General features: G+C 40.5%; 1 protein-coding gene across 1 annotated transcript; it reads left to right on the forward strand.

Moving 5' to 3' along the window:
• The first annotated feature begins 913 nt into the window (after positions 1 to 913).
• Positions 914 to 4,701, forward strand: LOC139561308 (endonuclease domain-containing 1 protein-like). Its single transcript, XM_071378318.1, has 2 exons — positions 914 to 1,381; positions 3,884 to 4,701. The coding sequence occupies exons 1-2, from the start codon at positions 1,049 to 1,051 to the stop codon at positions 4,568 to 4,570; spliced, it is 1,020 nt and encodes a 339-aa protein (XP_071234419.1). The 5' UTR covers positions 914 to 1,048; the 3' UTR covers positions 4,571 to 4,701.
• Positions 4,702 to 15,760: the final 11,059 nt, after the last annotated feature.

Raw genomic sequence — 15,760 nt, forward strand, 5'->3', positions numbered from 1 at the left:
CTGTTCTACTCTCTCTCTGTTCCTCCCTGTCTCATCCTGTTCTACTCTCTCTCTGTTCCTCCCTGTCTCATCCTGTTCTACTCTCTCTCTGTTCCTCCCTGTCTCATCCTGTTCTACTCTCTCTCTGTTCCTCCCTGTCACATCCTGTTCTACTATCTCTCTCTGTTCCTCCCTGTCTCATCCTGTTCTACTATCTCTCTCTGTTCCTCCCTGTCTCATCCTGTTCTACTCTCTCTGTTCCTCCCTGTCTCATCCTGTTCTACTCTCTCTCTGTTCCTCCCTGTCTCATCCTGTTCTACTATCTCTCTCTGTTCCTCCCTGTCTCATCCTGTTCTACTCTCTCTCTCTGTTCCTCCCTGTCTCATCCTGTTCTACTCTCTCTCTGTTCCTCCCTGTCTCATCCTGTTCTACTCTCTCTCTGTTCCTCCCTGTCTCATCCTGTTCTACTCTCTCTCTGTTCCTCCCTGTCTCATCAGTTTATATGGAATAGACCTATAGTTACATCAGTTTATCTGGAATAGACCTATAGTTACACCAGTTTATCTGGAATAGACCTATAGTTACATCAGTTTATATGGAATAGACCTATAGTTACATCAGTTTATATGGAATAGACCTATAGTTACATCAGTTTATATGGAATAGACCTATAGTTACATCAGTTTATATGGAATACCCTATAGTTACTTCAGTTTATCTGGAATAGGCCTATAGTTACTTCAGTTTATATGAAATAGGCCTATAGTTACATCAATTCCATGGAATCAGAGAGGATTTTAAGCATTGACATCTGAAGGAGGAGTCTCTGAAAACCTATTTAAATCAGTCTGTCCTGACTCAGATCAACAGTCTCCAGTCTACCAACTGGTCTCTGTAATAACTATTTAAATCAGTCTGTCCTGACTCAGCTCAACAGTCTCCAGTCTACCAACTGGTCTTTGTAATAACTATTTAAATCAGTCTGTCCTGACTCAGCTCAACAGTCTCCAGTCTACCAACTGGTCTCTGTAACTTCATCTTTGTCTCTGTGGTGTACAGTCTTCAGGTGATGATGGGGGTATTGAATCATCTCTCTACTCTCCTCCTTCTCTCTCTCCTTCCTCCTGCTCTCTCTCATGTGGTGGGTAACTTCAGTGAGTGCAAGAAGTTCTTCATGGAAGGAACAACTCCTAATCTCCCAGGTATTTTGGTTAATGGGACAGTCCAGAACCAGGGCCAGAACCAGAACCGCTACAAGCCGATCTGCCAGAAGTTCAACAACATCTACAGGTTTGCAACTCTCTACGACACGACCAACAGGATCCCTGTGTTCTCAGCCTACACCTTCACTGGTCCTCCTACGGGCCCCAGACCAAATCAACACTGGATGATAGAGCCCCAGGTAGGACTAATGTTTGTCATATAACATAACATGTGTATTTGTTTACTGCTATATATCACAGACAGTTATGTTACCAAGTCAGTCCTGGATGATAGAGCCCCAGATAGTTCTAATTTCTATTCATTCAACATGTGTATTTATTTACAGCTATAGACATACAGTATCTTTATTACAACCACTTTCAGCTTAAATCGTTGTTAAATTGTGACTTTTTTACGAGTTAATGTCTAAACTTGTTAAAGAGTTGTAATGTCTAAACTAGTTAAAGAGTTTTAATGTCTAAACTAGTTAAAGAGTTGTAATGTCTAAACTAGTTAAAGAGTTTTAATGTCTAACCTAGTTAAAGAGTTTTAATGTCTAAACTAGTTAAAGAGTTGTAATGTCTAAACTAGTTAAAGAGTTGTAACGTCTAAACTAGTTAAAGAGTTGTAATGTCTAAACTAGTTAAAGAGTTGTAATGTCTAAACTAGTTAAAGAGTTGTAATGTCTAAACTAGTTAAAGAGTTGTAATGTCTAAACTAGTTAAAGAGTTGCAATGTCTAAACTAGTTAAAGAGTTGTAATGTCTAAACTAGTTAAAGAGTTGTAATGTCTAAACTAGTTAAAGAGTTGTAATGTCTAAACTAGTTAAAGAGTTGTAATGTCTAAACGAGTTAAAGAGTTGTAATGTCTAAACTAGTTAAAGAGTTGTAATGTCTAAACTAGATAAAGAGTTGTAATGTCTAAACTAGTTAAAGAGTTGTAATGTCTAAACTAGTTAAAGAGTTGTAATGTCTAAACTAGTTAAAGAGTTGTAATGTCTAAACTAGTTAAAGAGTTGTAATGTCTAAACTAGTTAAAGAGTTGTAATGTCTAAACTTGTTAAAGAGTTTTAATGTCTAAACTAGTTAAAGAGTTGTAATGTCTAAACTAGTTAAAGAGTTGTAATGTCTAAACTAGTTAAAGAGTTGTAATGTCAAAACTAGTTAAAGAGTTGTAATATCAAAACTAGTTAAAGAGTTGTAATGTCTGAACTAGTTAAAGAGTTGTAATGTCTAAACTAGTTAAAGAGTTGTAATGTCTAAACTAGTTAAAGAGTTGTAACGTCTAAACTAGTTAAAGAGTTGTAACGTCTAAACTAGTTAAAGAGTTGTAACGTCTAAACTAGTTAAAGAGTTGTAACGTCTAAACTAGTTAAAGAGTTGTAATGTCTAAACTAGTTAAAGAGTTGTAATGTCTAAACTAGTTAAAGAGTTGTAATGTCTAAACTAGTTAAAGAGTTGTAATGTCTAAACTAGTTAAAGAGTTGTAATGTCTAAACTAGTTAAAGAGTTGTAATGTCTAAACTAGTTAAAGAGTTGTAATGTCTAAACTAGTTAAAGAGTTGTAATGTCTAAACTAGTTAGAGTTGTAATGTCTAAACTAGTTAAAGAGTTGTAATGTCTAAACTAGTTAAAGAGTTGTAATGTCTAAACTAGTTAAAGAGTTGTAATGTCTAAACTAGTTAAAGAGTTGTAATGTCTAAACTAGTTAAAGAGTTGTAATGTCTAAACTAGTTAAAGAGTTGTAATGTCTAAACTAGTTAAAGAGTTGTAATGTCTAAACTAGTTAAAGAGTTGTAATGTCTAAACTAGTTAAAGAGTTGTAATGTCTGAACTAGTTAAAGAGTTGTAATGTCTAAACTAGTTAAAGAGTTGTAATGTCTAAACTAGTTAAAGAGTTGTAATGTCTAAACTAGTTAAAGAGTTGTAATGTCTAAACTAGTTAAAGAGTTGTAATGTCTAAACTAGTTAAATAGTTGTAATGTCTAAACTAGTTAAAGAGTTGTAATGTCTAAACTAGTTAAAGAGTTGTAATGTCTAAACTAGTTAAAGAGTTGTAATGTCTAAACTAGTTAAAGAGTTGTAATGTCTAAACGAGTTAAAGAGTTGTAATGTCTAAACTAGTTAAAGAGTTGTAATGTCTAAACTAGTTAAAGAGTTGTAATGTCTAAACTAGTTAAAGAGTTGTAACGTCTAAACTTGCTAAATAGTTGAAAAGTCTAAACTAGTTAAAGAGTTGTAACGTCTAAACTAGTTAAAGAGTTGTAACGTCTAAACTAGTTAAAGAGTTGTAACGTCTAAACTAGTTAAAGAGTTGTAACGTCTAAACTAGTTAAAGAGTTTTAATGTCTAAACTAGTTAAAGAGTTGTAATGTCTAAACTAGTTAAAGAGTTGTAATGTCTAAACTAGTTAAAGAGTTGTAATGTCTAAACTAGTTAAAGAGTTGTAATGTCTAAACTAGTTAAAGAGTTGTAATGTCTAAACTAGTTAAAGAGTTGTAATGTCTAAACTAGTTAAAGAGTTGTAATGTCTAAACTAGTTAAAGAGTTGTAATGTCTAAACTAGTTAAAGAGTTTTAATGTCTAAACTAGTTAGAGTTGTAATGTCTAAACTAGTTAAAGAGTTGTAATGTCTAAACTAGTTAGAGTTGTAATGTCTAAACTAGTTAAAGAGTTTTAATGTCTGACTGATGTTTCTGCAGCTTGAAGATAAAAATGGCCAAAGTGACATGGAGGTGGATAATAAAGCTGTCACACACCAGGCTGCGAACGCAGACTACGACAAAAACAAGTTGAATTTGCACAGAGGTCACCTTTTCCCATGTTCGTACGCACCTGATGATGAAACCATGAGGTCCACTTTCACCCTGACAAACGTCGTTCCCCAGAAAGGTTCTTTCAACGGGGGCAGATGGATGCAGATGGAGTGCAGAGTCAGAAAAGCTCTTTTGAATAACTGTAAGAATAACAACCAGATAGAAGCCTATGTGGTGACTGGAGCAGTTCCCAACATCAACAACAACCAACTGAAGGAACGAGTGAACATCCCAGATATCCTGTGGACAGCCTTCTGCTGTAAAAACAACCTGGGACAGTGGGTGGCCGGAGCATACTGGGGGGAGAACAAAAAGGACAATGGGAACATATTGAACCTGGAAACCTTGAGAGCACTCGAAGTCAAGTTGAAGGAAAGCTACAAGGTTGATGGTAATGTCAAGGTGTTTCACGATAAATGTCCAAGAAACGTTAATGTGCAACAGGTTGAGAGTGTAGAAGAGGTTGAGCCGGGGAAAAAGAGGGGCAGGGAAGAGAGCGGAGAGGGGAGTAATAAGATGGAGAGAACATCAGGGGAGTTAAAGGAATGTGATGATGAGGATAGATGGCAATAAGATGGAGAGAACATCAGGGGAGTTAAAGGAACGTGATGTCGAGGATAGATGTGATTGTGACTGTGATGAAAAGTAATGAGTTTTGTCCAGTGGTAATTCCCACAACTATTGAGTACACATTCCCTAAGTTACAAGGGTTATAAGGGTTATAATAACAGTTATAATGGATATAATAAGGGTTATAATTAAACAAGTTTAAGGGTTATAAACATTAAAGACAAGCTCTGTTATTTTGGCGACTAAGAAAGTATATTTTAAACCTCCCACTTTGTGCTTGATGTATCAATGTGTCGTTCAAACATATAGAATCTATGAGCAGAATTACTATTTCCCTACATTTCACCCCCCCTAGCAAATTGAGTCTTAGCCAATGAGCATCAGCCCCTCACATGTGAGTGAAAGCTAGTGTGGTGGCAGAATTAGTGTTGAACTGTTGTAACTTCTCAAGGGACATGTTCTGTGTTGGACTGTGATGTCATGCCTTTCATAGAGTCCTGGTGTGTCTGTACCTTAAACACAAGGCCATTGTGTTCTGGAACTGTTGCTGGTATAAATAACTGTAACAATCTGATGGTATTATCACCTCCCACTATATAAGGGCCATGGAACCATTTACTCAGGGGGTTCTTCCCTGTGAAATCACAATCATCTCCTCTGCAGTTGAAGATTAAAGATCTTTCTATTCAATTAAAAAGTCTCTGCCTTCATCTTTGGATCTAATCTTCTACAACATTTGGTGCCGTGACCCAGATGGACTCAGACATCCCTCTGGCCACAACTTAAAGAAGGTAAGAGACCTTATTAAAACATCTCTGTGAAGGACTGTCTGTTGTCCAGCCGAGCCTTAATGGTGAAAGACCTCTTGTCCTCCTCAGCCACAAAATGTTGGTGTTCAATTTGGCAGAACTATTTCTTCCCTATAACAATGAATCTAACCGGTTAACATTGATCAATGGGAGCACAGTGGTGTCTCCAATAGTAGGGATTGGTTTACCTATAATCACCTGAAATATACTGTTGGACCAGTATATTAGGAGGGATTGGTTTACCTATAATCACCTGAAATATACTGTTGGACCAGTATATTAGGAGGGATTGGTTTACCTATAATCACCTGAAATATACTGTTGGACCAGTATATTAGGAGGGATTGGTTTACCTATAATCACCTGAAATATACTGTTGGACCAGTATATTAGGAGGGATTGGTTTACATATAATCACCTGAAATATACTGTTGGACCAGTATATTAGGAGGGATTGGTTTACCTATAATCACCTGAAATATACTGTTGGACCAGTGTATTAGGAGGGATTGGTTTACCTATAATCACCTGAAATATACTGTTGGACCAGTATATTAGGAGGGATTGGTTTACCTATAATCACCTGAAATATACTGTTGGACCAGAATATTAGGAGGGATTGGTTTACCTATAATCACCTGAAATATACTGTTGGACCAGTATATTAGCAGAAATTGGATCGCCTGCAGCAGGAATTGAATAGCCTACAGCAGGAATTGAATAGCCTACAGCAGGAATTGGATAGCCTACAGCAGGAATTGAAAAGCCTTTCATCAGGAATTGGATAGACTACAGCAGGAATTGAATAGCCTACAGCAGGAATTGGATAGCCTACAGCAGGAATTGTATAGCCTACAGCAGGAATTGAATAGCCTACAGCAGGAATTGAATAGCCTACAGCAGGAATTGGATAGCCTGCTGCAGGACTGGAATAGAATGCAAGTAGGAATTGGATAGCCTACAGCAGGATTTGGATAGCCTACAGCAGGAATTGGATAGCCTACAGCAGGAATTGAATAGCCTACAGCAGGAATTGGATAGCCTACAGCAGGAATTGGATAGACTACAGTAGGAATTAGATAGCCTACAGCAGGAATTGGATAGCCTACAGCAGGAATTGGATAGCCTACAGCAGGAATTGAATAGCCTACAGCAGGAATTGAATAGCCTACAGCAGGAATTGGATAGCCTACAGCAGGAATTGGATAGCCTACAGCAGGAATTGAATAGACTACAGCAGGAATTGGATAGCCTACAGCAGGAATTGGATAGCCTACAGCAGGAACAGGGATACATTTGGGTGAGTTTTTTTCCTCGCCTGAGTAGCCTGGTTTCACTGCCAAAAATAAAATGAAACCATCTAGTGTTCAGCGAAATAACAACACAATGTCCAATTATTATTATTTTATTTATTTAACTAGGCACGTCAGTTCAGAACAAATTCTTATTTACAATGACGTCCTACCGGGGAACAGAGGGTTAACTGCCTTGTTCAGGGGCAGAACGACAGATTTTTACCTTGTCAGCTCAGGGATTCGATCTAGCAGCCTTTCCTCAGCCACAGTGTATTATATGTGCAAAAGTACTATCTCACAACCTGACGAATCATTTAGAAACAAAACATGCCACTTTTAAAATAATCCACAGGAGTATTTTGAGCGAGAATTACGAACAACTTTCAAGTAGTAAGACATTTATGAAAGCAACAGATATCATTCATAAGAAGGGGCTAGAAGCGTCTTATATGGCGAGCTACCGAGTGGCTAGGACAGGCAAGCCCCACTATTGTGGAGGACTTCATTCTTCCTGTTGCTGTGGATATGACTGGGACAATGCTGGGGAAAAGGCAAAAAATAATACACAGACAACGCCTTCATCAAACAACACGATGCATCAGTGACATGTCAGGAGATGTTTTCAAACAATTGCTGCTTCGCATACAAGCCAGTGAATGATATGCGTGACAGCTGGATGAGTCAACAGACGTGGCTGGTCTGGCACAGCTCCTGGTATACAGTTGAAGTCGGAAGTTTACATACACTTGGGTTGTTGTCATTAAAACTTGTTTTTCAACCACTCCACAAATGTCTTGTTAACAAACTATAGTTTTGGCAAGTCTGTTAAGACATCTACTTTGTGCATGACACAAGTCATTTATCCAACAATTGTTTACAGACAGATTATTTCACTTATAACTCACTGTATCACAATTCCAGTGGGTAAGAAGTTTACATACACTAGGTTGACTGTGCCTTTAAACAGCTTGGAGAATTCCAGAAAATTATGTCATGCTTTAGAAGCTTCTGATAGGCTAATTGACATCATTGAGTCAATTCGAGGTGTACCTGTGGATGTATTTCAAGGCCTACCTTCAAACTCAGTGCCTCTTTGCTTGATATCATGGGAAAATCAAAAGAAATCAGCCAAGACCTCAGAAAATAATGTAGACCTCCACAAGTCTGGTTCATCCTTGGGAGCAATTTCCAAACGCCTGAAGGTACCACGTTCATCTGTACAAACAATAGTACGCAAGTATAAACACCATGGGAACACGCTGCAGCCATCATACCGCTCATGGAGGAGACGCGTTCTGTCTCCTAGAGATGAACGTACTTTGGTGCGAAAAGTGCAAATCAATCCCAGAACAGCAAAGGACCTTGTGAAGATGCTGGAGGAGACAGGTACAAAAGTATCTATATCCACAGTTAAACGAGTCCTATATCGACATAACCTGAAAGGCCGCTCAGCAAGGAAGAAGCCACTGCTCCTAAACCGCCATAAGAGCCGGGTTGTGACAAAAACTCACACTCATTCTTATGTTTAATAAATGTATCGTATAGTGTGTGTGTGGCAGGCTGACAACGATGGCAAAAAACAACCGTTGAGAGTGCGCTGACCCTGGTGCTAGAGGGGGTACACAGCTGACCCTGGTGCTAGAGGGGGTACACAGCTGACCCTGGTGCTAGAGGGGGTACACAGCTGACCCTGGTGCTAGAGGGGGTACACAGCTGACCCTGGTGCTAGAGGGGGTACACAGCTGACCCTGGTGCTAGAGGGGGTACACAGCTGACCCTGGTGCTAGAGGGGGTACACAGCTGACCCTGGTGCTAGAGGGGGTACACAGCTGACCCTGGTGCTAGAGGGGGTACACAGCTGACCCTGGTGCTAGAGGGGGTACACAGCTGACCCTGGTGCTAGAGGGGGTACACAGATGGAGGTTGAATGTTTGAAGGGGTACGGGACAATAAGTTTGGGAACCACTGCATAGGTCATACAAGCCAACATTCAAGGAGAATTTGATGTAAACAATTAACAAATAAATGTCCACACCTTTTAAATCACAATTACAAAGGTAATTTGTGGAGGATGAATCAGAATTAGTTGGGTAACATAAGTAATTAAGATGTCATATCTGCATAATATTCTTATGTGATGTACTTGTTATTAGAATGTATTTCTAATAGACTCTGGTGTTGGCAGTTGCACTTCTTCCCTCAGCTGGGGCTCAGTCACTTGGGGCCCAGAGAGGGGAGAGGTCAGGCTTGTCTTTTACATGTCTCTGGTGCTATGCATAATATCAGAAAGGGAAGAGGACAGGACGGAACATTGTCTTCATATGTGAATGTATCTGTTAAACCATGTGAAGGGATGGCGTGATTAAGGGGGAACCAATTACTTGTCTTCACAATGTCTGTGCGCAAGTCACTCCCCTCAGTGAGCTTGTCCAGGAGTGGGGTCAAGAGGGGGTTTACTTGAGATGGGAGTATCTAGAGTTGACAATTGAGTTATGCCATTGGATGAGGTAATGGTTCTGTGCTATGAAGTACCAAGAATGAGATTAGAACCTCGTCTTAGGGACCAAACTGAACGATAGTTTATAGCGAATGCTATCTGGCTATGGGATACTCCTCTCTCTTAACCTCTCTAGGGTATGTGAGACGGTAGCGTCTCACCTCGTCAACAGCCAGTGAAACTGCAGGGCGCCAAATTCAAAACAACAGAAATCCCATAATTAAAATTCCTCAAACATACATGTATTTTACACCATTTTAAAGATACACCTGTTGTAAATCCAGCCACAGTGTCCGATTTCAAAAAGGCTTTACGACGAAAGCAAACCAAACGATTATGTTAGGTCAGAGCCAAGTCACAGAAAAACACAGCCATTTTTCCAGCCAAAGAGAGGAGTCACAAAAAGCAGAAATAGAGATAAAATGAATCACTAACCTTTGATGATCTTCATCAGATGATACTCATAGGACTTCACGTTACACAATACATGTATGTTTTCTTCAGTAAAGTTCATATTTATATCCAAAAATCTGAGTTTACAGTGCTGCATTATGTTCAGTAGTTCTAAAACATCCGGTGATTTTGCAGAGATTCACATCAATGTACAGAAATACTCATCATAAACATTGCTAAAAGATACAACTGTTATGCATGGAATTTTAGATCCACTTCTCCTTAATGCAACCGCTGTGTCAGATTTCAAAATAGCTTTATGGAAAAAGCACACCATGCAATAATCTGAGTACAGCGCTCAGAGACCAACACAACCCAAACAGATATCCGCCATGTTGTGTAGTCAACAGAAGTCAGAAATAACATTATAAATATTCACTTACCTTTGATGATCTTCATCGGAATGCACTCCCAGGATAAATGTTCCACAATAAATGTTTGTTTTGTTCGATGAAGTCCATCATTTATGTCCAAATACCTCCTTTTTGTTCGCTCGTTTAGCCCAGTAATCCAAATAGATGACGCGCGATCACTAGGTAAAGATGAAAAGTCAAAAATGTCCGTTACAGTCCGTAGAAACATGTCAAACGATGTATAGAATCAATCTTTAGGATGTTTTTAACATAAATCTTCAACAATGTTCCAACCGGAGAATTCCTTTGTCTTCAGAAATGCAATGGAAAGCAAGCTAACTATCACGTGAACGCGCATGGTCAGCTCGTGGCTCTCTGGCAGACCTCTGACTCAATCACCTCTCATTCACCCCCACTTCACAGTAGAAGGCTCAAACAAGGTTCTAAAGACTGTTGACATCTAGTGGAAGCCTTAGGAAGTGCAATATGACCCCATTTCCACTGTATCTTGGATAAGCAAAGAGTTGAAAAACTACAAACCTCAGATTTCCCACTTCCTGGTTGGATTTTGTCTCAGGTTTATGCCTGCCAAATGAGTTCTGTTATACTCACAGACGTCATTCAAACAGTTTTAGAACCTTCAGAGTGTTTTCTATCAAATTCTACTAATAATATGCATATCCTAGCATCTCGGCCTGAGTAGCAGGCAGTTTACTATGGGCACGCTTCTCATCCGGACGTGAAATTACTGCACCCTACCCTAGAGAAGTTAAGTAAAAGTATTTCTTTGTGAACTGTTCCTAAGATCTGTGGTTCGTCATGTAGGTTGAGAGGGGTGTATCTTGGCTATAAAAGATCTTTGCAATTTTCTGTAGTCACTTTCAATGGTTCATTAGAGATAGCGCATCATTGAAAGTCAAAAGGCTATTGCAAAACTCTTATTATTAAACATGTAGTTTAAGTATAACTCTGACTGGTGTGTGAAGTTTGAAACTCTCCTCAATTGGTAAAGCAGAAATAAGCCACCACAAATTTTACATGAAGTATAATTATGTGACCTGCTTCAGCTGGTAATTGAAGAAGTTAAAAATGTTTTACTTAAGTGAAGCAGTCATTTTAAATATTTTCCATGAAGGTAGGGTAGACTGGGGAACAAAGTAACACAGGGTCAGTTGTAACAGATAAATAAGTCCAATTAGAAACCAGGTAGAAAGCTCTTATTCAATGTGATAATGGTTGGTTAGTGTCTCTACATGACCAAGAGGTTTTGTTTAAATCCATTGATGACTTTTAGTTTTATTGAAGAAGAAAAAGGGTTTTGAGTCCCTGAAGTAAATATACTTGCTGCTTCTCTTTTTGTTAAATTATTGACCTGTGGAACATTCACCTACTGGGTCAATTGTAACATTTAATTCCCACCACTTGGTTGAATTGTAAATGACTGGTACGTCCTAGGAACATACTTACTTTGTAATTGTAGGTGAGATACAGTATGTATGTTATTTACATAAAAATATGATTAATCTAACTTAAATAATATTTTCCTAATAAACTAAAGTCTAAAAGTGTTAGTTTGTTCCCCAGTCTCCTCTACTCTTACTGAGAAAAGGCCTCAACTGAAGAATCTACAGCTGCTGAGTCTGAGGTGTTAAACAGTCCAGTGCTGCTCTGACCACAGTGTTGTTAGGAACCACATTTTCTAACTCTACATACACAGCCTTGTGTCAACTCTTACTGTGAACTACTTCAGTTACTGGAAATAAACTCAGCAGTGGTCAGACCACAGAATACATCAAGTTGGACACATCTTCCTTCATTTCATTCAGTTGGACACATCTTCCTCCGTTTCATTCAGTTGGACACGTCTTCCTCCGTTTCATTCAGTTGGACACATCTTCCTCCATTTCATTCAGTTGGACACATCTTCCTCCATTTCATTCAGTTGGACACATCTTCCTCCGTTTCATTCAGTTGGACACATCTTCCTCCATTTCATTCAGTTGGACACATCTTCCTCCGTTTCATTCAGTTGGACACATCTTCCTCCATTTCATTCAGTTGGACACATCTTCCTCCGTTTCATTCAGTTGGACACATCTTCCTCCGTTTCATTCAGTTGTACACATCTTCCTCCATTTCATTCAGTTGGACACATCTTCCTCCATTTCATTCAGTTGTATACATCTTCCTCTGTTTCATTCAGTTGGACACATCTTCCTCCATTTCATTCAGTTGTATACATCTTCCTCCGTTTCATTCAGTTGGACACATCTTCCTCCGTTTCATTCAGTTGGACACATCTTCCTCTGTTTCATTCAGTTGTTCTCATCTTCCTCCGTTTCATTCAGTTGGACACATCTTCCTCCATTTCATTCAGTTGGACACATCTTCCTCCATTTCATTCAGTTGGACACATCTTCCTCCATTTCATTCAGTTGGACACATCTTCCTCCATTTCATTCAGTTGGACACATCTTCCTCCATTTCATTCAGTTGGACACATCTTCCTCCATTTCATTCAGTTGGACACATCTTCCTCCATTTCATTCAGTTGTATACATCTTCCTCCATTTCATTCAGTTGGAGACATCTTCCCCCGTTTCATTCAGTTGGACACATCTTCCTCCGTTTCATTCAGTTGGACACATCTTCCTCCGTTTCATTCAGTTGGACACATCTTCCTCCGTTTCATTCAGTTGGACACATCTTCCTCCATTTCATTCAGTTGGACACATCTTCCTCCGTTCCAGTCAGTTGTACATATATCTGTAATGTAGGTGAGGCCTTTATGAAACATCATACTAAATATTTGGACTTCTTTGAGTTTTTGTGTCAGAGGTGTTAAGCCTTGTGGAATATGAAAGAATGTGAACTCAGCAACCGTAACCTTGGTGCTGCTATTACATGGAAAGTGCAGATAACATTTCACAACATTTTCAACCCTGTGGTTGAAACCTGAATTGTGTCTTTGCATTTTGTGTCTGTTTTTTCTTTCTTCCGAAAGACAATCCTCAATGGACCATTTAACTTATTTTATTTCAATTTTATTTCAGTTCATTCATCAAATTCAGTAAGTAAGTCTTGTCTGAAACCAGAACAACCCAAAGGACAAGAGCCTCTTGTTTCTGTAGCATGAAGCAGCTTGATGTACAAGTACTGGACAGGAAGCTAGTCTGTTAGAAGGCCTTGTACCCAATCATCTCCTTAATGCTGAGTGCCAAGCAGAGACGCATCTGGTCCCATTTTTTACAGTCTTTGGTATGACTCAACCAGGGATCAAACCCCAATCCCCTATCAGGGTGGACACTCTACCCACAAGCCACTAAGTCGGCAAATGACTGCTTGCATGTCAGATAATTATGCCAGACAGGACTCATTTAAACAACCAAGTACATGTTGATCTGGTCAATGTAATAAACAAACTGAAAAGGAAGTTGATTGCTTGCAGGCCGGGTGCTCTGTTTACTTCAGACACACCTCCCAGATATCATGACAGAAGAGTTCCTCATTCAGTAAGATAATATTTACTCAGTGGCATCTTGAGGCATTGATAGATCATGAGAGAGGAAGAAAAACTCTGTGTACATAGTCACTACATCCGGGTTCAGCATCTAGGAGAACAGAGAGGGTACATTCATTCTGCATTAAACTAACAAGTCAAGGTTCATCTGGGGAATTTGATCATCAGTTGGCCAGACAACCGTCAGGAGAAGGAAGGGCAGAGGGTTAAAAACATTTAAATGATTTGTCCTGCTAAGATTTTGTTTATGAAATCGTGGTCAAACAATGTCAATGTGTTTAAGGTTCACTTTGGGAAAAAACGCAAAAATAACAGCTTGAAACTGTACGGCTGATAAATGCACCATCATACCCGGTCATTTAATGGATAAATTAGAAGTTCAAATCCTGACTGATCTCTACAGCGTCGATCCAAAAACAAATACCCAAGTCTCCCCATTTCTTTAAGACACTTATCTAGGAAAAGTAAAGACATGACATTCCCAATGGCAGGTTTACGGCCCATGAAAATGTATAATTCCCATGGAATAGACCTACAGGAGGTGAGTCAGTCCCATGGAATAGACCTACAGGAGGTGAGTCAGTCCCATGGAATAGACCTACAGGAGGTGAGTCAGTCCCATGGAATAGACCTACAGGAGGTGAGTCAGTCCCATGGAATAGACCTACAGGAGGTGAGTCAGTCCCATGGAATAGACCTACAGGAGGTGAGTCAGTCCCATGGAATAGACCTACAGGAGGTGAGTCAGTCCCATGGAATAGACCTACAGGAGGTGAGTCAGTCCCATGGAATAGACCTACAGGAGGGGAGTCAGTCCCATGGAATAGACCTACAGGAGGTGAGTCAGTCCCATGGAATAGACCTAAAGGAGGGGAGTCAGTCCCATGGAATAGACCTACAGGAGGTGAGTCAGTCCCATGGAATAGACCTACAGGAGGTGAGTCAGTCCCATGGAATAGACCTACAGGAGGTGAGTCAGTCCCATGGAATAGACCTACAGGAGGTGAGTCAGTCCCATGGAATAGATCTACAGGAGGTGAGTCAGTCCCATGGAAAGAGCTACAGGAGGTGAGTCAGTCCCATGGAATAGACCTACAGGAGGTGAGTCAGTCCCATGGAATAGACCTACAGGAGGTGAGTCAGTCCCATGGAATAGGCCTACAGGAGGTGAGTCAGTCCCATGGAATAGACCTACAGGAGGTGAGTCAGTCCCATGGAATAGATCTACAGGAGGTGAGTCAGTCCCATGGAATAGACCTACAGGAGGTGAGTCAGTCCCATGGAATAGGCCTACAGGAGGGGAGTCAGTCCCATGGGAATAGACCTACAGGAGGTGAGTCAGTCCCATGGAATAGACCTACAGGAGGTGAGTCAGTCCCATGGAATAGACCTACAGGAGGTGAGTCAGTCCCATGGAATAGACCTACAGGAGGTGAGTCAGTCCCATGGAATAGACCTACAGGAGGTGAGTCAGTCCCATGGAATAGATCTACAGGAGGTGAGTCAGTCCCATGGAAAGAGCTACAGGAGGTGAGTCAGTCCCATGGAATAGACCTACAGGAGGTGAGTCAGTCCCATGGAATAGACCTACAGGAGGGGAGTCAGTCCCATGGAATAGACCTACAGGAGGTGAGTCAGTCCCATGGAATAGACCTAAAGGAGGGGAGTCAGTCCCATGGAATAGACCTACAGGAGGGGAGTCAGTCCCATGGAATAGACCTACAGGAGGTGAGTCAGTCCCATGGAATAGACCTACAGGAGGTGAGTCAGTCCCATGGAATAGACCTACAGGAGGTGAGTCAGTCCCATGGAATAGATCTACAGGAGGTGAGTCAGTCCCATGGAATAGACCTACAGGAGGTGAGTCAGTCCCATGGAATAGACCTACAGGAGGTGAGTCAGTCCCATGGAATAGGCCTACAGGAGGTGAGTCAGTCCCATGGAATAGATCTACAGGAGGTGAGTCAGTCCCATGGAATAGACCTACAGGAGGTGAGTCAGTCCCATGGAATAGGCCTACAGGAGGTGAGTCAGTCCCATGGAATAGACCTACAGGAGGTGAGTCAGTCCCATGGAATAGACCTACAGGAGGGGAGTCAGTCCCATGGAATAGGCCTACAGGAGGGGAGTCAGTCCCATGGAATAGACCTACAGGAGGGGAGTCAGTCCCATGGAATAGACCTACAGGAGGTGAGTTAGTCCCATGGAATAGACCTACAGGAGGTGAGTCAGTCCCATGGAATAGAGCTACAGGAGGTGAGTCAGT

Source organism: Salvelinus alpinus, chromosome 31 (assembly GCF_045679555.1).
Source record: "Salvelinus alpinus chromosome 31, SLU_Salpinus.1, whole genome shotgun sequence".
Lineage (NCBI taxonomy): Eukaryota > Metazoa > Chordata > Actinopteri > Salmoniformes > Salmonidae > Salvelinus > Salvelinus alpinus.